Source organism: Podarcis cretensis, assembly GCF_951804945.1.
Source record: "Podarcis cretensis genome assembly, chromosome: 4".
NCBI lineage: Eukaryota > Metazoa > Chordata > Lepidosauria > Squamata > Lacertidae > Podarcis > Podarcis cretensis.
In genome coordinates, this window is record NC_137173.1 from 35,133,210 (window position 1) to 35,154,398 (window position 21,189).

The 21,189-nt window shown below is 41.9% G+C and overlaps 1 protein-coding gene across 4 annotated transcripts in view; it reads left to right on the top strand.

Annotated features, from left to right (window-relative positions):
- TMEM45A (transmembrane protein 45A) overlaps nt 1–20,681 on the top strand; it is a 38,496-nt gene extending 17,815 nt beyond the window's left edge. For 2 of the 4 annotated variants that reach the window (XM_079974141.1, XM_079974140.1), the window contains exons 2-6: nt 11,917–12,109; nt 13,711–13,923; nt 15,573–15,757; nt 17,388–17,533; nt 19,170–20,681. In XM_079974141.1, the coding sequence (XP_079830267.1) occupies nt 11,923–12,109; nt 13,711–13,923; nt 15,573–15,757; nt 17,388–17,533; nt 19,170–19,263 (825 nt within the window). In that variant the 5' untranslated portion in view covers nt 11,917–11,922 and the 3' untranslated portion in view covers nt 19,264–20,681. Of the gene's footprint in view, nt 1–11,913; nt 12,110–13,710; nt 13,924–15,572; nt 15,758–17,387; nt 17,534–19,169 lie in introns of all 4 variants that reach the window. The other 2 variants (XM_079974139.1, XM_079974138.1) reach the window with 1 other exon arrangement.
- Nucleotides 20,682–21,189: the final 508 nt, after the last annotated feature.

Here is a 21,189-nt window from a genome sequence, read left to right on the forward strand (position 1 = left end):
TCACCAATTGTTGTAGATTTGTCTTCTGCCTGGACCATGTCTATCTGAACCAATCCGCTGCTTAAGGCAGGTTCAACAAGACAGGATATGCTACTGGGCAATGCAAGGGGCTTCTTATTCTCTCTTCAAGTTCTGGAACAGATTAAAGAAGTTCTTGTTAACTAAGCCCATTTATCATCTCCAATACAAGGACTCCCCCCCCCCCCCGTGATGCATAAGCAGCTCTCCAGCCATAAGGCGCCACATGCTACAATTCCCCCTACTCGGAGCACCAAGTCTCTTACTCCATTTTAGATTTCTCTAGAAAGCGCTGATGGGAATGGGGATACAGTGGTACCTCGGGTTACAGACGCTTCAGGTTACAGATGCTTCAGGTTGCAGACTCCGCTAACCCAGAAATAGTACCTCGGGTTAAAAACTTTGCTTCAGGATGAGAACAGAAATCGTGCTCCGGCAGCGCAGCAGCAGCAGGAGGCCCCATTAGCTAAAGTGGTCTTCAGGTTAAGAACAGTTTCAGGTTAAGAACGGACCTGTGGAACGAATTAAGTTTGTAACCAGAGGTACCACTGTAGTTTGCCTCAGTTGCAGGCTAGTACTTCATACCCAACAGAGTTCCATGCGGTAGAAGAGGAAGAATGAAGTGATGGCTCTGTGCGAGAAGTCAAATTTTCCCAAGAAGTCAAACCTTCCCATTGCCATTTTCAAGAGAGTCATTACATGCCTCTCATGTGTTGATATTTGGTTACCTTAGGTCTTACTCCTCTGTCACCAGAGGCACATGTGGCTTCCTGTCAAGCAACCCAGCCTCTTGCAAATTCTAACATTTGTTTAAAAAGCTTGCAATGTGCCTCCTTCCAGTGTACCTGCTAAGTGTGCACATGCAGACTATCGTTTTCCGCCTTTGCAACAGCAATGAAACAACAGAAATTGCCAACTGTGGAATCTTGAGCAAGGTAACCCTGCAAAGAAAAAGAAAAAGAAAAAGGAAGAGCTGGGATGGATTTGACTGAAATCAAATTGATTTAAATCACAATTTAAATCACTAGTCAGTAAGACTTGATTTAAATCATCTTTTTTACAGAAAGATTCATACTTGCTAGTATAATCTTAATATTTACAACCAGATGAAGGTTTCATTTTTGGAATAATAAATTTTCAGAGTAGTTTTTACAGTTATATCAAAAATTACTGATTTGGTTATACTATTAGAAATACATAGACAGATAATTATGGAATTATTGCTTATATTTGGACAACTTTTCTGCTGTTGGAAGGAGAAAAATAATCATTTCCTTAATAACAATTTAAACCATTTATTTAACTAAAACAATAACATTATAGCATATGTATCCATGTTTGTTAGCTGATGTGGTTGAACAATTTTTTTAATTAAAAAAAAAACTTAGACTGAGTTTTAGCACACATGAAAAAGTTAAAACAAATTTTTATTCCCCGATGAATTGCCTTTGGACTATAATGTAACTTAAATAGAAAACTATCTTTAGTAAGATTTTTCCTCCAAAAGCATTTTATTTTAAAAATCTGATTTAAATCCAAAAAATCCGATTTAAATTTAAAAAATCATTAAAAAAAAATCATTTATTTTTGCCCGCCCTGGAAAGAGCAGTGAAACTCAGCTGCGCAAGCAGTGTGCACACAAGTGGAGGTTAATGAAATAAAACAAATAGTTCTCTTTAACTGCTGACCAGTAATAATAATAATAATTTATTTATATCCCGCCCATCTGGCTAGGTTTCCTCAGCCACTCTGGGCGGCTTCCAAAAAAGTATTAAAATGCAGTAGTCTGTTAAACATTAAAAGCTTCCCTAAAGAGGGCTGCCTTCAGATGTCTTCTAAAAGTCTGGCAGTTGTTCTTCTCTTTGGCATCTGGTGGGAGGGTGCTCCACAGGGCAGGTGCCACTACCGAGAAGGCCCTCTGCCTGGTTCCTTGTAACTTGGATTCGCGCAATGAGGGACCCTCCAGAAGGCCCTTGGCACTGGACCTTAGTGTCCGGGCAGAACAATGGGGGTAGAGACGCTCCTTCAGGTATACTGGACCAAGGCCATTTAGGGCTTTAAAGGTCAGCACCAACACTTTGAATTGTGCTCGGAAACATACTGGGAGCCAATGTAGGTCTTTCAAAACCGGTGTTATGTGGTCTTGGCGGCTGCTCCCAGTCACCAGTCTGGCTGCCGCATTCTGGATTAGTTGTAGTTTCTGGGTCACCTTCAAAGGTAGCCCCATGTAGAACGCACTGCAGTAGTCCAAGCGGGAGATAACTAGAGCATGCACCACTCTGGCGAGACAGTCCACGGGCAGGTAGGGTTTCAGTCTGCGTACCAGATGGAGCTGGTAGAAAGCCACCTTGGACACAGAATTAACATGCGCCTCCATGGACAGCTGTGAGTCCAAAATGACACCCAGGCTGCGCACCTGGTCCTTTAGGGGCACAGTTACCCCATTCAGGACCAGGGAGTCCTCTACACCTGCTGGCCTCCTGTCCCCCAAAAACAGTACTTCTGTCTTGTCAGGATTCAACCTCAATCTGTTTTCCACCATTCATCCTCCAACCGCCTCCAGACACTTACACTGGACTGACTTCCTACATTCATACAGCAGAGAATGATGCAACTTTAATTTGAGCAATTATCTCAATTAACTAGAAGCCTATAGCAGAGGCACCCTATGTACTCCCTTCACCGCCTTCACTGGTTCTGAATTAAAAGAGAGTACATAGGGTGCTTTTGCTATAGGCTTCTAGTTAATTGAGATACTTGCTCAAATTAAAGCTGCATCATTCTCTGCTGTAGGAATGTAGGAAGTCAGTTCCACTGGCCAATAACATTTTATACCTTAGACTCATTAAAGATGATCCATTGACTTCTTCTTAAGAAGGTCCACAGCGTGACTGCTCTCTCCATGTGTGCGTCTTGCACATCTTCAAATTCCATAAGAACATCCATTACCTGCCTGGAGGATCTTACAAAAAATGCACAGCAAGTTTAAACAGCGTGAGACAAAACACCCCATAAGTTAATAAAGTCAGCAACGTTTATTGCAGAGACAACTTGGATATGATTCAATTCGCCGCTCATGCAATAGATAAAAAAATGGTGGCATGCCAGGCTCTGTAGCTGAAACACTAAGAAGCACACACCCCATTCAAAGTGTATTCAGAGATGATGCTTTGAAGGATATCCTAATAGAGTCTAAGACAAGAGGAAGGTGCTCATCACACAGACAGAGGGGGGAAAGTATTCAAAGTGACACACCTTATTCGCTATACCAGTCCTTTCGGAATTCCCAATACCAAGGGAAAGCCATAAATTATAGACAAAACCTCAATGGCACAAACCTAAATACCCTGAGAAGCAGCATCCAAATAGGTTCCAGAATACCATGGAGAATACCAAGTCCCACCCCAAGGAAACTGAATACAATACGGTTGGAGTCATCTTCAATATTTGTTCACATGTTATAGCACACAACCATGGATTGCTGGTCCTGAACGTGACAAAACATGGATACAGAATTCCTATTGATACCCCAATGCTCCCCTGCATTTCCTCCCAGTGGTCCTAGTCCTCATACAGAACGAGTCTTGTCCAGCCACAAGGATGTAGTCGGGATAGAGGTGAAGGACCTTTTCCAGCTGACAGCCACAGTCCCTTCCGGGGGCCATGTGCAGATGGTGTGGGGGGCTAGAGGCAAAAGTGGGTGGAGCAATAAATGGTAATTTTACATTTTGCACAGTAGGCTAGTTTCTGCACACACACACACACACACACACACCCCTTTCTATTCTCTATGCAGGCAAGCAGGAAACTTTGTCGGAATTCAGCCTGTCAAAAGCTTTGAGAAAGGTGGAAAGCCTGGCCTGGGAGAGAAGGTGTGTGTAATGGTTCTAGGGGTTGCTCGTGCGTAAGTCGTCGCCACACCTGGCTGAGTTACCTGGGTGAACCCTATTCTGTCTGGACAGCCACTCACCCGTGGCTGTCTCAGTTACTGGCAGAATCCGTCAGTGGGCATTTCTTGAACTTCTTCCAGCAAAGAAGCTCTTTGACGCCTAGTCTCCGCCTACTGTCCCTGCGTGGAAGCCTTCTGCGCAGGGAGGGTGTGGGCAGCGGAGGACCCGTGCTCTCCCCGCTGGTCTCCGGCGAGGAGTCATGGAGCCACCTCGCCGATTCCCCCATCTGCCCCCCTTCTCCACTGGTGCTACGCTGATTTCCTTCCCCAAAAGATGGGCTGCTTCTCTCCCTCCTGGGATGCTCTCCGTAATCCCTCTGGAGCCCTCCCTCTCCCTCTGGCTCCGATGGCAGTTCCCTGACAGTGTGGTTTGGGGAGAATCCCGAGGGCCAAACGGAGAGACATGGAGGGCCGCATTTGGCTGGTGGGCTCAGGTTCCCCACTTTTGTCCTAGCTAATATAAAGATCAGTTCATGCAACAACTCTGAAGGAGAAGCCAGTATGATCATAAAATAATTGGGAATTCTGCCGAGAAATACTACCTAACTTAAGATCACTTGGTGAATTTCTTGCTGATCTGAGTTCCAGCTCATTCTTTTAACCACTGCCCTACCCCGCTTCCTGATTTCAATGAATAGGGATTGTGAACATTTATGCACAGTGACAAGAGATTGTTCCAGTGTTTGATGTGCCCCTGAGCTTGGAGACAAGTCAAACATTGATAAATATATTCCCCCCAAAATAGTGTATGTTTTTCTCCTAAGGAAAGGTTACTGTAAAATATATGTTTCACAGTAACCTTTTATCAGTGGTGTTAGAAGAAGCACATACACTATTTTTATACAGATAACATTTATTTGTCAGAAGACAATATTATTCCATACAATATTTTTCCCCATTCAGTTTTGGCTCCATATCTAAGAGGAAAGTTATTTCAAAACAAAACAAAACCCCTCATTATTTCTGTTCTACAGTGATTTAACACAGCACATTCTGTTTTTAAAGATGCCTGTACTGTAAGGTTCTGCCAATATTTACAAACCTGCTTGGATAGCCAGAAAATGAGAAGGAAAGTCTGAGAGACTTACTGGAGTCATCAGTTCCTTAAAAAGCACTTTTGTTGTCTGCCATTTTGAGTCTGACATCTTCTAAGGTTTACACAGCAAACTGCAAGGTCTTTTAATACCATAAATGAAGCTGGCACAGAAAAGGAACAAAGGGCACATATTACACCTTATAACTTGTGCTATCAGTTTGATTCTTCCAGAGACTGGTGACCACAACATTTCCTTCAGATTGCTTGCATACACTTTCTCTCCTTCTGGCCCACAAATTTTGGCTGTTTCTGTGCCGGCACCCATTGCAGCCTTTGACACTTTACTTTCTACCAAATTGTTTCTTCTTGCACACTACAGGCTGAGACTTGTGACTTGTATCAGTGGCATGGTACATAGTAAGAGGACAATTGTGGGGTTCCTTTTTAGGCTGCCCAGTCTGCTGGATATGGGAAGAGGAGGGTCATGGTGATAATGTGAGGCTACCTATTTGATCACCAGTTGTTCAACATTGCATAGATGAGTGTTGAGAGGCCCTAATCCAGGTGCTCTACCTAATCAGGTGATAACTGGGGAAAGGGCTCTAGTAGTAGTGGTCCCCTGCTTAATAACGATTTATTTAACTAAAACAATATTTATTTAACTAAAACAATAACATTATAGCATATGTATCCATGTTTGTTAACTGATGTGGTTAAACGATTTATATATATATATATAAACCTTAGACTGAGTTTTAGCGCACATGAAACAGTTAAAACAAATCCTTATTTCCTGATGAATAGCCTTTGGACTATAATGTAACTTAAATAGAAAACTATCTTTAGAAAGATTTTTCCTCCAAAAGCATTTTATTTTAAAAATCTGATTTAATTAAAAAAAAACTGATTTAAATTTTTTAAAAATCCATTTTTTTTTGCATTATTATTTTTTATATCATTGATTTTTATCCACCCTGCTCCCTTCTGAGTAGACACATATAGGACTACGCTGCATGGCTGCAATGTTCTGCACATGTATCTAGAAGTTAGCCACACACTTAGACTTACTTTCGAGTAAACATGCCTAAGATTACAACAACAGTCTTTTTGTTTTTTTAAAAATAATATTTATTCAAAATTTTGAAAACTACAAAAAGAAAAAAGAAAAAGAAAAAAGACAGAAAAAATACAATCATTTAAAAAAGAAAAAGAACAGATTAAACCTTTACATAACTTTCTTCCTTTACTTATTTCCTTGACCTCCTCACACCTCCCATTTTTGTATTCTAGTTCAAATTGTTATTTCAGCAAATCCTTCCAACCTTGTTTTTATCTTAATAATTTGATTTAATATATTGTAATTTTACGTTCTCTCTTTCATCAATTCATTTTTACTTAATCCTTTATATCATTTCTACCAAAACCACATAATTTTCTTTTTCCAACATCTTTCTAACAATCCTTAATTTTACAATATTTTTGAAGATATACTTTAAATTTTTTCCAATCTTCTTCCACCGACTCTTCTTCTTGGTCCCGGATTCTGCCAGTCATCTCAGCCAATTCCATATATTCCATCACCTTTGTCTGCCATTCTTCCCGGGTGGGTAGATCTTGTGATTTCCAATACTTTGCAATAAGTATTCTTGCTGCTGTTGTGCCGTACATAAAAAAAGTTCTATCCTCCCTTTGCACCAATTGGCCGACCATGCCCAAGAGAAAGGCCTCTGGTTTCTTCTGGAAGGTATATTTAAATACCTTTTTCATTTCATTATATATCATCTCCCAGAAGGTCTTAATCTTTGGGCACATCCACCAAAGGTGAAAGAATGTGCCCTCAATCTCTTTACATTTCCAACATTTATTATCGGGCAAGTGATAAATTTCCGGGTCAGCGCCATCAGCTAATGGCGGATTCCCCTTGATCTGGAGGGGATCGGCTCCGTGGGAATCGGGTCTTACCGCTGCGGCGAAGCGGGGACCCTACAGGAATCGCAGGCGGTGAAGCCTGTGAACGTGGGGACTCGGCGGGCACCTTTTCCCCCCCCTACTCGCAAGGAAGCCTTTTTACGGGCTTCGGAGCAGAGCGGGGTGAGCGGCGCAGTGCTGTGAGTCGTTTGCTTCTTCCATGAAGCAAAGCCGCATGGCCGTTGCTGGAGAGCGCTGACTTTTTCCTGGGACAATTGGACTGCAAAAATAAATACCTGTGAGTAGGGGAAATTGGACTTATTGACAAAGAAGGGGGGGGAAAGACTTAATTGGCTACCGCAGCGGGGAGGTCTAAACAGGAAGTCCACCTTCCGCTTTGTAAATAGATCAAAGCAAAGAGACTTTTAAGCTAAAGTGCTGGAAATACGCTTGAAAAGGGTTGTTTTCTAACTCGATAATTTTCTGAACCCCCTACCTGGAAGCAGGGAAGGAAGGGGGCTGTTTTTGGACTGTATAAACCTGCAAGAGAGAGGGGAAGAGCTTAAAATCCACCACTCAAACCTGGGAACGGTCTGCCAGTGAAAAAGACTGTTGCTTTTTAGACTGTGTGTTAGCTGTCACTAGAAGGATTTTTGACAGCAAGAGGGATACATTGTGACCAGCTTTAATTCTTTGTTTGCTAAAAGGGAGAAAAAGCAACTGGAAGGTAACAAAAATTGGAACTGTTTCATTTTCTCGGCTGGAGTTTTTTTAAAAAAAGGGAAAGTTACTTTTTTCTGGACTATTGCAACTGTTTCCACCTAGAGGGACCCTTAGAAATTGCAACAAGGGGAATTTTTCCACTGGTAAACAGGAATAGCTTATCTGAGACTGACCTTGGCTCTTCTGCTGTTTGATTGTTATGGCAGATGGGAAAGAGAAAATAGACGCGTCATCTTTAGACAGAACAACGAGGTCTGGGAAGACCTGGGGGCAGTGAAGGCAATCAACTGCTGGCCTTCCTACTGTATCTGGGACTGTATCAAGACAATCTAAGCCCAGTGGAATGTTAGAAGAAGCTTTAGCCAATGCATTGGCTAAGATTAATGAAACTTTGTTACAACTCAGTACAAGGGTTGAAGAGACCAATAAGAAGGTTGATACTGCAAATAAAAAAATTGACTTAAATACAGAAACACTAGATAGTCTGGGGAAAAAGGTCAACAGTACGAGACTGGCTTCATTATTATCAAATAAGGGAGGTTTATAATTTGAACAAGAAAATTGGCTTTCAGGTGGAAAAATCAAAATTGGAAACAGAATTGTTAGATCCTAAAACTAAGAATTTATCAAGAATGTATAACTTGCTGTTGAAATGGAATACACAAGATGAAATGGTTAAATCTGCTATGATTAAATGGGCACAAGATGTTGGACATAACATTATGATGGCTGACTGGGAAAAGTTATGGAACACAGTTTACGGCATGTAATGCCTTAAGAGAGAATATAATGAAAATGATTTACAGGTGGTACTTAACACCAGTCAAGCTTGCACGACAGTCTTTTTGGGAGCAGGAAAAGCATGAACATTGATCTTGTGATTTGTGCATGTTTATAAGCAAAATGGAATTTGTCTCAACATTTTTACCAGATTCTTATTCCCTCTTGAGCCCCATGTTTTTGTTTACTAAACATTGCAATAATGTGCTGTTGTTCGTTTGAATTCATTGTAACTGCAGTCATTATTATTTATTATGGTTGCTAATTGCCTTGGTGATATCTCAAAGCGACTTGCAAGATGCTTAAAGCACAGAATGACTTATCAAATATTTAACATCCAAATGCTATTGAACAGGCACAAAAAGAAAATGTCAAAATGACTAAAGGTGTTCATCATTCATAACTGCTTCCTGAATACAAGCTGTTTGTAGGCTCAGTGTACATCAACTGGCGGCCTTTGATATGTTGGCACAGGGGGCAGCTTTCCTGCCTAGGTTGTGCACCTGCAGTGCCTATTGTGACAAAGAATAAATTCAGTGGCATTCAGAGAGATCAAAAACCAAGGGAAGGAGAGCTAGCTAGCAGAAAGAAAAGAAAAACATTGCCACATATAAAGACAACAGTAGTACAATCAAACCTCGGATCCTGAACATCTCCATTTTGGAACGTTTTGTCTCCTGAATGCTGAAAACCCAGAAGTAAGTGTTCCAGTATTTGAACATTTTTCGGAAGCTGAACGTCCGACGCAGCTTCTGCTTGAGTGCAGGAAGCTCCTGCGACCAATCAGAAGCTGTGCCTCCGTTGTCAAACATTTCGGAAGCCGAACTGGCTTCTGGAACAAATTATGTTCAACAACCAAGGTTTGACGGTATATCAATCATGCAGACAGGCTTTGAAGTGTTCCCATTTCAACTTTCCAAATAAATGCCATTTGTGACTCAGCGATGGGGAACCTCAGACTCGGGAGTCAAATGCAACCTATCTGTCAAATGCCCTTGAAATTCCCCAAGCCTCACAAACTTTCATGAGTCACACCCCTCAACTGTTCTGCTTTGCACCCTCGTTGAGTGTTTTTTGCCTAGCTGGAATGTGTCCTCGAATGCTAATAATGCTTCTTCCTTGGCTGGAGAGAGAATAGAGAAAGGTATGTGAAAGTGAAGAAACGAACCTGTTGCCTACTTTTGTGGCCTACTTTTGCCTCTGACCATGTCCACCTCTGGTTTGGACCATGTCCAAACTGTAATGTGGGAACATGCACATCTTTTGGAGCTGAACATGCACACACATATATTTTAGATTTTTAGCTTACCGCTTCCCCAATGGGAAGGGGAAAACTCAAGTAAACAAATCAGTGAGTTTCTTCTAGTTTAACTAGTTTCCTCCCAGCCTTCTTCAGCTAACACCTGGACCCAAAGACCAGCTCAAACAGAGAGGCCTCATGCACCTTCTGAAAAGTGTGCTAGGTTGGACTTCCACAAATGTAAAGTAGAGAGGAATTGGTAAATGGGGTTTGCAGCAAATGCAGCAGAGGGTTTCAAGTTTTTGGAAGTAGGAATTTCCTTTCCTCAAGTAAAATGGTGCCTGTTAGTTTTATGTTGTTGACGTTTCTGTGGTTATCACAAGGTGAACATATATAAAATGGCTGTGGCGTCACCACAGCAAATATTCCCTTTCAATTTAATCTTGGTTATAGTGAGGAGTGCCTTTGAACTTTGCTACTAATCTCCCCACTCTCCCTGCTTCAGATAAATCTGCAAATGTGTTCCTGGGCTAAAATAGTAAATTAACAAGGATGTATTTATATTTTTTGCTATTCTGGGTATTTACTGACAGGAAGAAGAAGAAAAGCCTAACCATTCAAAGCAAACCTAGATTTGAACCTTACAGAGTGTATGTTGGGTATGACTATTCAAGCCTGACCAAAGAAAATATTTGTTAAAGAGAAGGAATATATATCCTACATCAGCTTCCCCTCCAATTAATCAAAATCAACGCAAATCTGAGGTTCTGCCCCCCCATCAAAAGCCTGCCCCCCAACAATAATCCTAGCTACACCCATGCTCAGGAGGGAGACTTATAGAAGGTTGGGGAACTGACAGAAAGCACTACCTTGTTTCAGAACCAAAGCTTTAAGACCTAAGCTGTAACACCTCAGTGTTTATTTTAAGGAACAGAAGAAAATAGAAGTTCCACATTTATCATCTTGTTTAGAAGCCTGTAACTACCACTGAATTTTACATATATATGCTTCTTGAAATAATTCCATCTCCTGGTGCATCTCTTGTTTTATTAATATTGTTGTAAAATAAAATCTTTTTCTTGTTTAACTTCCCCATGTCTCCAAGTGCAAACGTTTTCTTTTAAAAAAGCAAAAATTAGCCAGTCTTGAGAGAGGGCATATCTCACCAATACAGTCACAATTGTTTTTCAGTAGAGAAATTTGAATCTGGGTGGTGAATCAGCTGCTGTTGTATTCCGCCATAAGATAAATATTCATTTGCTTAGCTTTTCTTTTTTGCATGTTGCCTCTAAATATTGCCTTTTTGGTCTACCAGCAACTTTGCTGTGGGCGCTGCCTTTTCATAGGGACAATGGGTCCAACTATCAGGGTCAAGGGTAAATAGCTAGCGGCCATAAAGCAATAAAGGGGGGGGGGAAATGCTGATTTTGAGCCTGACAATCTTCGTTAAAGTTTAACACTCAACCTGCATGTTCACAGACACTTTAATTGCATTTACTTTCCATTTAACAAGCCATTTCCATGTTGTAACAATTTTCAAGGACCTGCTCAGCTCATTAGAAGCTTTAGGCTGCAGTCCAAAACAGAGTTAGAGAACGGGGGGGGGGGGGGGGAGCTTAATGGAGCTGGGGGGGGGCACCACAGCATCCACAGCCCTGTTGCTTATAGCAGCTAAAGGTGGTGGGGCAGGCAAATAGCTGCAGCAGCCTAGGGCTTTCTGTAGGCCAGTCGAGACTGACAGGAGCTGTGGCTATGAAAATAAAATACAAAACCGAGCCTGGTACAAAGGGAATTTGGATCGCAGCGTTGAGGAGGGGTGGAAAGGAATCTGGAACCAGACTGTTTCAATGAGAAGTGCATATGCACATATCTTTTAATACAAGCTGAGATTGCAGGGGGTTGGAGTAGGGGTTCCCTTCCAGCTCTACAATTCTATTATTCTAAGGGTGGAGAACCTGTGGCTCTCCAGATGTTCTTGGGCTGGTGAGAGTAGGAGACCCAGCTGCATCTGGTTCTCCACCCCTGCTCTAAAGGAGAGCTCAGATCTTCCAAGCATTCTAACACTAGGCTCCTCGCCATCTCCAAGGCGGCATCTGTCCAACATAATGAGGATCCACGTGACAAGCAAATGTTGTAAAGCCAGCTCCTGCAGGAATATGTTTATATGCAGACTGAAACTTAGATTAGAGCTACAAGTTATGGGTTTCTTCCAAGAACGCTTTACTAAAGAACACTCTTTGACCGTATCTTTTTGTGCAGTAGGAAAAGATGGCAAATTTTAAAGGTCATGCACTTCCTGGGAGTTTCTTCCTTATCTTTGGCCTGTGGTGGTCTGTGAAATATCCACTGAAGTACCTCTGTCGAAGGAAAAAGAACGCTTCCATTGGTTCCAAGGCAGGATTTCATCGCTTAGAAATAGCAGAAGGCATAGCCAAAGCCTGCTTTGCCCTTATTGGTAAGTTGATTTTCTTTAGCATTTAAAAATGGTTACGATTGAGGATGTTTGGGTCTTCATGAATAACAATACAAGCCATGATTATTTTTGAAACAATATGCATTAATGGTAAAACAAATTGTAGTGTGGATTCTGTCATAGCTCAGTGGCAAAACATCTTTTTTCTGTGTAGAAGGTCCCATGTTCAAAGTGAGCCTCCCTGGGGAGAGCATTCCATGAGTGGAGGGCTTCCACAGAAATGGCCCACTCTCATATTTCTGCCCACCAGACCTCACATGGAGGAGGTACACAAAGAAAGGACTCGTATGATGATGACACGGTGTCAGGATGCTGTCGGTGGCTCCTGGCTGGTTGCCCAGGAAAGTATAAAGACAAGGGAAAGTTTCTTACAGTCTTTCTTTATTGCAAACTCTACAGAGAGAGGCTATAGAACCCAGCCTCTTGGATAATGGCATTGTTCCAAGTGAATCTCCACCCCCGGTCCCTCCCACTTTCTCATTTGTCATTCTCATTGCCTCCTCTACGGGTGCCGCTAAGTGCCCTCTGTCTTTGAGCTCTTTGCTCTCCTACTTTTAAGGCTCACCGGGTTCTGGGAGATGGATGGTCTGGAATGCTTTCTAGGGACAACGTGTCAGCCAACTTCTGCTCTGGCTCTCCCATGATTTCCCAACTCTCCCCCTCATCTGCCTCTGAGCTGTGACCTCCCGCAAACCCCTGTTGTAAATCTATATTGTCTTCCTCTTCCTCCTCCCTGGATGAGGTCTCCACCATTTCTCCTCTGCCCAATCTCTGGGTCGGTTTATATGATGGTCCTTGAGGTATTACGGTCCTGAGCTATTTAAGGTTTTATAGGTCAAAACCAGCACTTTAAATTGAACCTGGATACTAATTGGCAGCCAATGCAGTTGGGCCAAGATTGGTGTAATGTGCTCAAACTGTCTTCCCCTGGTGAACGACCTGGTCACTGAATTCTGCACCAGCTGAAGTTTCTGAACTGCCTTCATCATGATGCAATAATCTAACCTGGAAGTTACCACATCATAGACAACTGATGTTAGGCTACCCCTGTCCAGATAGGAGTGTAGCTGGGCCACCAGCCGAAGCTGATGGAAGGCACTTTTTGCTACTGAGGCCACCTGAGCCTCAAACAACAGCAGTGGATCCAGCAGTATCCCCATTCTGTGTACCCATTCCTTCAGAGGGAGTGGAACCCCATCAAGAGCAGGCAGTCTTCCATCCATCCAGTCTAGGGAACCACCCACTAACACTGCCCCTGTCTTGTGTGGACTGAGCTTCAAGTTCATTGGCTCTCAACCAGTCCATTACCGGGATGGTGTCAAGTTTCCTTTTGGGGTTCATAGTTGTGGTTCCAGATGCTTAATAGTGCTAAAGAAAGAAGATATGAAATGGAGTTGTGGACAGTAGCATTGACTAGATCAAGAGGTATGCGTAAAGGACTGACCTGAATTTTCAGCTCTTGCAAAATAAGCAAGGAGAAAGGCTGCAGTTACCACAGTGATGCTAAAAGGCTTTAACTAGTCTTTAATCAAGCAATTGAATAAGAAGGTTGTTGACACAGTCTGCCATTATTTCACACACAGGTATGATCGCCGAGCAGTTTGTTCCTGATGGGCCACATCTGAAGTTGTATAATTATGAAGAGAAACAATGGGATCATCTAATGAACTGGCAGCATGCAACCATGTATCTTTTCTATGGCATCTCAGGGCTGGTAGACATTGTGGTGCACAGCACTAATATGTTACCAGTAGCCTTGGACAGGTTGATGCTTTCGATTGCTGTTTTTGTGGAAGGTGAGTTGACTGTATCATACTGTTAATGGAGGAAAATCTTTTCTGAACTCACAAAAATGAGAAGATAAAAGGTTATCAATTAGAGCAGTGCTCGCCAACCTGGTGCCCTCCAGATGTGTTGGTCTGCAACTCCCAATAAACCCTGCTTTGCCCCAAGTTGGTAAAAGCTGCAGTACATCATATAGTCATGTATGAAAGGGTGCAACAAAGAGAGGCTGAAGGAAAGGTCAAGAATGAGAATTAATGGAGCTGAATAATGAACTTTCTATCTTTAGAGGATTAGGCAGACTAAGGGCAGGATAGAAGAGTTAAAGATTTGGGGTTTGAAGTAGGGTTAAAAGCTCCTTATATTTAAGTTAATTAAGTAGACATCATGGTGTGTATGTATACTGCAATCCCAAACATAACATACTTACTGATGAGTGTGGCTCTCTGCTTTGTGTTAACAACATGTTTAGGATTACAGAAGCATGTACTTTAGGGTTTCCATATTTCCAAAATATTTAAAAAATAGGAAAGCACATATATGTACATGCATTTTCGTTTATGAAATGAAAATACCTCAGCGTTTAATGTAAATTATGTATACAAATATAATAAGAACAATACCTTTGGGGGGACACAACCAATATTTTTGACCACATTTTATCGATCTGTTTGCTGCTGGTGTTCTGTAAGCTGCCTTGTGATGAGTCTTGCCCTGAAAAGCAGAGTATAAATCTTTCAGCAAATAAATAGAGGGAAAATGTGTACATCAAAACTTTCATAGTGGGGTTCACGTTCGTACTTCCCCCTACTCCTGCCATAACTGGGGGTTTGGGGTGTCAAGCATGTGGAGGGAAGATTTAATTTTTTCGCCTCTTGCCCAAGTCCTGATAAAAATTGCTTCCCCACTGGACTGCTTTGCTCTGTGTTGCCAGTTAAAATAGTCCCCAACACCTATTATTAGTTACAGAGAGGGAGCACGAACCTGACATGGTTGCTAATTAGTATCCCATCTAGTTTCTATTTTGGGACGCAGGTGGTGCTGTGGGTTAAACCACAGAGCCTAGGACTTGCCGATCAGAAGGTCAGAGGTTCAAATCCCTGTGATGAGGTGAGCTCCCATTGCTCGGTCTCAGCTCCTGCCAACCTAGCAGTTCGAAAGCACGTCAAAGTGCAAGTAGATAAATAGGTACCGCTCCGGTGGGAAGGTAAATGGCTTTTCTGTGCGCTGCTCTGGTTCGCCAGAAGCGGCTTAGTCATGGTGGCCACATGACTTGGAAGCTGTACGCCAGCTCCCTCTGCCAATAAAGCGAGATGAGTGCCACAACCCCAGAGCCAGCCACGACTGGACCTAATGGTCATGGGTCCCTTTACCTTTACCTTTTACCATTACATTTTACCAAGTTTCTATTTTGGCCCTGAGCACCGCAGACTCAGGGAGTCCTGAGCTATCTCCCTTCTAGTATTCAAAGGAGGTGGGATATTGGATTCTCCCTACTGAAATTCTAGGTACCTGAGCACTCCTTGACTTTACTAGAATAATGCATGCATATACACACAGGTTACTTGAAACAAAACCAAAATATTACGGTTTGTAACAGAAATTTTGTTCAGTAAATTAATACGTGAAGCAAAAGTAGACCCTCTCATTTCTTTGTTACCAGGATTTCTCTTTTATTTCCACATCCACGGGCGACCTATGTTAGATTTCCATGTTCATCAGTTACTTGTAGTGGCCGTCTTTGGAGGAGCTGCTTGCATCTTCTTGGAGGTCTTCTTCCGTGGCGTCATTGTCCTTGAGATGTTCCGAACAAGTCTTTGTATACTGCAGGGGAGCTGGTTCTGGCAGGTGAGTGAGTCTCTGTTTCCTGCCTTTGTAATCAGTTAATTCCCAGGAAAACTTTGATTTCAGGCCCAGCAGCAGCCAGCAATATCCTTAGGGAGATGATACCATTGCCCTGCCCCCCATAGTCTGGTGTTCCTCTAATTACCAGGCAGTCACCATTGAAATTGGAGCTGGTTATGTCACTCTGGGGCTTTGTGCTTTATTACATTGATGGCTGCCTGGTACTCAACAGAGGATGGCTGCCACCACCTTCCTCTTCATTCATCATCTTCTGCTTTCTCATGCCTGCATTCAACAGAAACGTATTTAACTATTGCATTTATATCACACCTTTTCTCCAAGGAGCTCAAGGTGGTCCACATGGTTTTTCCCCCTCCTCATTTAATCCCCACAGAAACCCTTGTGAGGTTAGTTGGGCTGAGAGACAGTGAGTGGCCCAAGGTTACCCAGTGAGCTTCACAGCTATGGAGATTTGAACTGGGGTCTCTCAAGTCCTGGTCCAAGACTCTAACCACTACACCATGCCTCTGAGTCAGAGGAGGAGTCAGACCACCCAACCCAATAGGGATCCTATAAATCAGGCCCCATGCCTGGTCCACTCTGCAACAGGGATCTGGCCTGTCTGAGATACTTGTGGGGAGAAAATGAAAGGCTGTAAAACGACACTCTTGGGGGAGCAGCCCGGAAGATGAGATTGAAAAATGTGAGGGCTGGTCCTTAGATGGATAAGTTTGGAGCTGTTCATTTGTCTTTCAAATACTGCACTGCAGATCAGACAGCTGCATTGTTTGCAACCAACCATTTCTCCTATTGAATAGAGGTGGCACAACAATGTACTCATTCTGGCAAACTTTCATATTTCTGGGATGGATTATATCTTGCCCCATTATTGAAGCCACTATTGCTTCAAAGCTCAGGGCAAGGGAGTTAAATGAAACTCTGAACTCTGCTGTTTTGTAAATCTTCTGTGTTTAGCTTTGTACATGCCACTTTGTTATGAGTTCCGTAGGCGCAGTACTGTTGTTTGAGAGTATATATTATGACAAGGAAAACATCTAGGTAAAAAAGAGAAAAGGTGCAGAGTTTCTTTGACAAATGGAAGAGTTCACAACAGCAGAACAAGTTTCAGAAGGGAAGGCAGCTCTCCCATTTGCAGTGATTTCTATAAATAAGCTTAAATAAATATGTTCAGTACCATAGAAGAATTCACCAATGCATTCTCTTCTCCAGGGTGTTCCTCTGTAGATTTGGGATTGAGACTTATCTTCTTTTACTTCCGCTTGTAAATTTCTATTTAAGAAGCATTTCAAAAATGTAACTGTGAAGTTACTTTCTTTGTGCTGGTGTTATTATAAAAATATAAGTGTGTGTCTTACATCTTTCAAAATATAGACCAATGATGCATCATTTTATAACAATTCTCTTTAAAATCATAACACAATGTGAATTTTAACCCTTTAGTCCACATATACTCTCACTGTTCCATCTGTATGTTATAACCAATTTTGTTTACCCATTTGACCATGCATTCTTTAATTAGTTCTTCTTCTGTTTCAAATTTCTACAAAACTTTATACATTTTTGCAATAACATATCCATCATCTGCCACATGTCCTTTTTTTTGACACCACAGATTGGATTTGTACTTTATCCTCCAAGTGGGGGTCCAGAATGGAACCAAACGGACCACAATAATATCATGTTTATCACCATGTGCTATTGCTGGCATTATGCATTTGCACTTCTAATAATGGCTTTGAATTACACTGTAATCAGCTGGTAAGTAAATCCCGAAGAGCTTCATTTAACTTGCCACTAAATGCTAGAGCGTTGTTCAACATAACAAAACTCTCAGCTATGCAAAATTGGCTACTCCAGTTCTGGAGGAATGCAAAACTGCAATGGCCTCCATATGTCAGCCTGCAACCATTAGCACAACCCAAGTGGGCTTTGCTGTTTTCTCACAACCTTGCTAGGAAATAAGCAAAGTTCCTCCGTGTCATTTATGTAGCAGTGAACAATGTGCATTTCTTTTTCTTCTGAAAGAGGTAGCTGTCTGTTGAACTCTGTGAGGCTCTTTCCTGTAGTCTGTCTCTTCTCAAAGTTTAAGCAGTGGCGTAGCGTGGGGGGTGCAGGGGGGCCGGCCGCACCGGGCGCAACATCTGGGGGTTAGGGTTAGGGGGCGCAAATCCACGGGTTAGGGGGTGCAAATCCACGGGTTAGGGGGCGCACATTACTTGCCTTGCCCCGGGTGCTGACAACCCACGCTACGCCTCTGAGTTTAAGATCAGGGAAGATGCACGAATGTTTTGCTCATGAGTCTATTTGAAATGCCAGCACCCAGCCCTAGAATATTATATGTTTGGGTCAAGAGAAATGCCATTGAAAAGGAAAGGAGTGGCAGAGTGGTGCCCCTCACTGGCCCTCAGGTCAGTAGAGGGTGAGGGATGAGGTCAGAATGGTGGAAATGGACCAGCAGGAGCACATGCATCCTAGCCTCACAACCCCCTCCCTCTCCCACTCTGCACCCTGTAAGCAGTAGTGACACAACTGACTAGAGATCAGGTGACTTCCAGCACCCATCACATTGCTGGAGGGTTATTTTCCTGCCTCTGCCAAGGATTGAGGGACTCTGCTGAATGGCGCAGGTTGTCGTACAGGAGGATTGAGGAGGGTACAGCTGACGATTGTGCAGAGGCACCATCCATGAGCACTTTAAAGTTTGACAAAACATTGGTGAGTTGACTTGGGGTATACATTGTTGCTATGGTAATCCCGTATAAAATAGGCAGCTCCCCACTTGATTCCTACCCGGCTTAGAATATATGACAGGGACTTTGCAATTCATGTGCAAAGCACAAATATATATAAACAACTAAGGTAAGATTGCCAACTTCAATTAAAAATTATACGAAATGAAACATTTATTTTATTTTAATGAAAATTTCCAGTCTCTGATGTCACCAGATTATATTGGCCCATACCACAGGGAGAAAAGTCATTTAGTAATCAGCTGAGTGCCCTGAATGAGCTGATAATGGGGTTATTAACTATTTTACACAAATATCTTAAAAAGAGCAAAGCTATATGTGAGTGTTTCGGAAGTGCCCTCTCTGCATGGACATAGATGATTTTGGGATGGATTTTGCTTTAAATGACCCTCAGATATTGTTGAAGGCAGCTCATTCATTTGTGCACTTGAGAAAACTCTTCTATATTTTAGAATAGTTGGATCTTGTAGATATATATGCCACTGTATCAGGATATATAATTGGAAAACAGTTAAACCAGGAATATAAGTTTCTCATTCAGAAAGGCTCTTCTGTTGTTTGATATCAAATAGGTGTTGATTTCCTGACACCTAACTGGGTGAACATGTAGCCCAAATGGTTCTGCTTTGTTTTCCCCTCTCCAGGATAGTTCGCACAAAACTAAAAGAAACTCCATCCATGGAAATTGGATTATTGAAAACATCTGAGCGAGACCAGGAATCGGAAGATGAGATCTAATTCAGCACAAATGTTTTCTTAAGGTTTAGCACCTATTCTTTCCACTTCTGAACTGTAATGGCATTGTTTATCACATCATTAAGACTCTGCATTAATTTATGAAACTTCCATTAGTGCATCGTTTATCCTTTGCTTGAAGTAGAAAGAGAATGTTTTGCTAATGAAAAGGCTGGGGTGACATTGTCATGTGCAAATCAATCCAGATCATTATTATGGGGCTATTCTTTCATTGCTCTTGGGTAAACTGGGAGATTTTCACACGTGGCAACCAAATGCAACCCTGCCATTGCATAAAACTGATTGTATACACCTTAAAACCAATCCAGTCATAAAATGTGCATATCTATTTTTAACTATAAAGAATAATTTGTTGTCTGTCCAAAGTGTATCTTGCAAATTTATATTTTTCAAAGTTATTGCTTTGTTTATTATTATTTATTATCGAGTACGATCTAATTGCATTACAAATCTTGTGCAAAAAAAAGTTAGTGTCGTGACTTAGGACACAATGGTATTCTTGAAATGCTGGATGATTGTAAGCACTATGTTAGACTTATTACTTAGCTTGCAGCGGAGTCCATTTATATAAATAAGGCATATATGTCTGCTGCATATCTAAGAGCCTTTGCTCTGAATTTATTCAGTGTGTAGTAGAGTTAGGTGACAGGGTTCAAATCCCCATGAAACTTGACCACACCTTGGAAAAGTCATTATGTCTCTGTGAGGCATGGGGAATATGAGGCCCTCCAGATGTTGTTGCACTCCATCTCCCATCAGCCACAGACAGTAAGGCCAATGATCATGTAGGATGGGAGTTGTAGTGCAGCAACCTCTGCAGAGCCACAGGTTCACTATCCCTATACTCAAAGCAAAGAGTGATTACTGTTTGGGAGAGGGATATGGCCGTGCTACCTCCCTCACTTGCAGATACCTCTTCCTGGAAGTAGTACTCATTCCTTTTGAGTTTGCTTACTGGGAAAGCACCATTTAGAAGTATCCTTATTTGTGCCACGTTACTCAGTATGAAGTTATACTCAGGAAATACCGTATGACATAGCGTGCCTTTTAGCTTTCCTGTCAGTAAGTATATTATCGGCTGGGAATAGCATATGTGGGACATAAAATGGCAAGTGTGTCTAGCAGATTTAATAGGATGTACATATGTTCTGTTTAGGAAATCCAACTTTAAATGACTCTTCTACCAATGGACAAGAGCATTTTGATTTCTACTTCATATGCACTTTCTAAACACCAAAAGTTATTGTTACAGCAGTCTTTTGGTAGAGAAGAAGAAGAATTCTGTTTATCAAGTAATCAATGAAGGATCCTTCAGGCTAGTGCAGCTACTTAAAATTATGAATAATAACTTGGTTTTAAATGTTGAAATAAATTGTTCCAGTTTACTTTGAAACAAGCAACATTTGTAGTCTGGATTGTTTTTTTACCCTTTTGTTAAGTTCCGTTGCTTAATCCACTTGCACTAAGGTTCTGGACATGTATCTATCCTTCAGCCAGGTCCTTAAAATGGAGAGCCTCTGTTTTCAATGGGTATTTACTACCAAATATATGTGCATAGGATTTCAGCATTAGATGCAGCAAAGTAAACTGCAAATTATGATTTTTATTTGAGGTGTGCAGTTGCAATTATGAGAATAGCTTGAGTCCACACACACGTGGCTTAAGTCTTCTGCTTTTCCTATGTATATCCCTGTTACTCATCCACAGCAGTGGACAATGAGAAAATGCTTCCATGCTGTGTGTTTTGGCCCTTCAAAAACTATTTCTTCATCTTCCACAACCTTTTTTCCATGTGGGGATATGTGCAGCAGGTCTGTCTGTACCTGTGCTCATGTGACTTACATAGGAAGATTGCAAGAGCAAACATTACCTGCCCTTAGTTATCATGTTTCAAAATGAGCACAATGG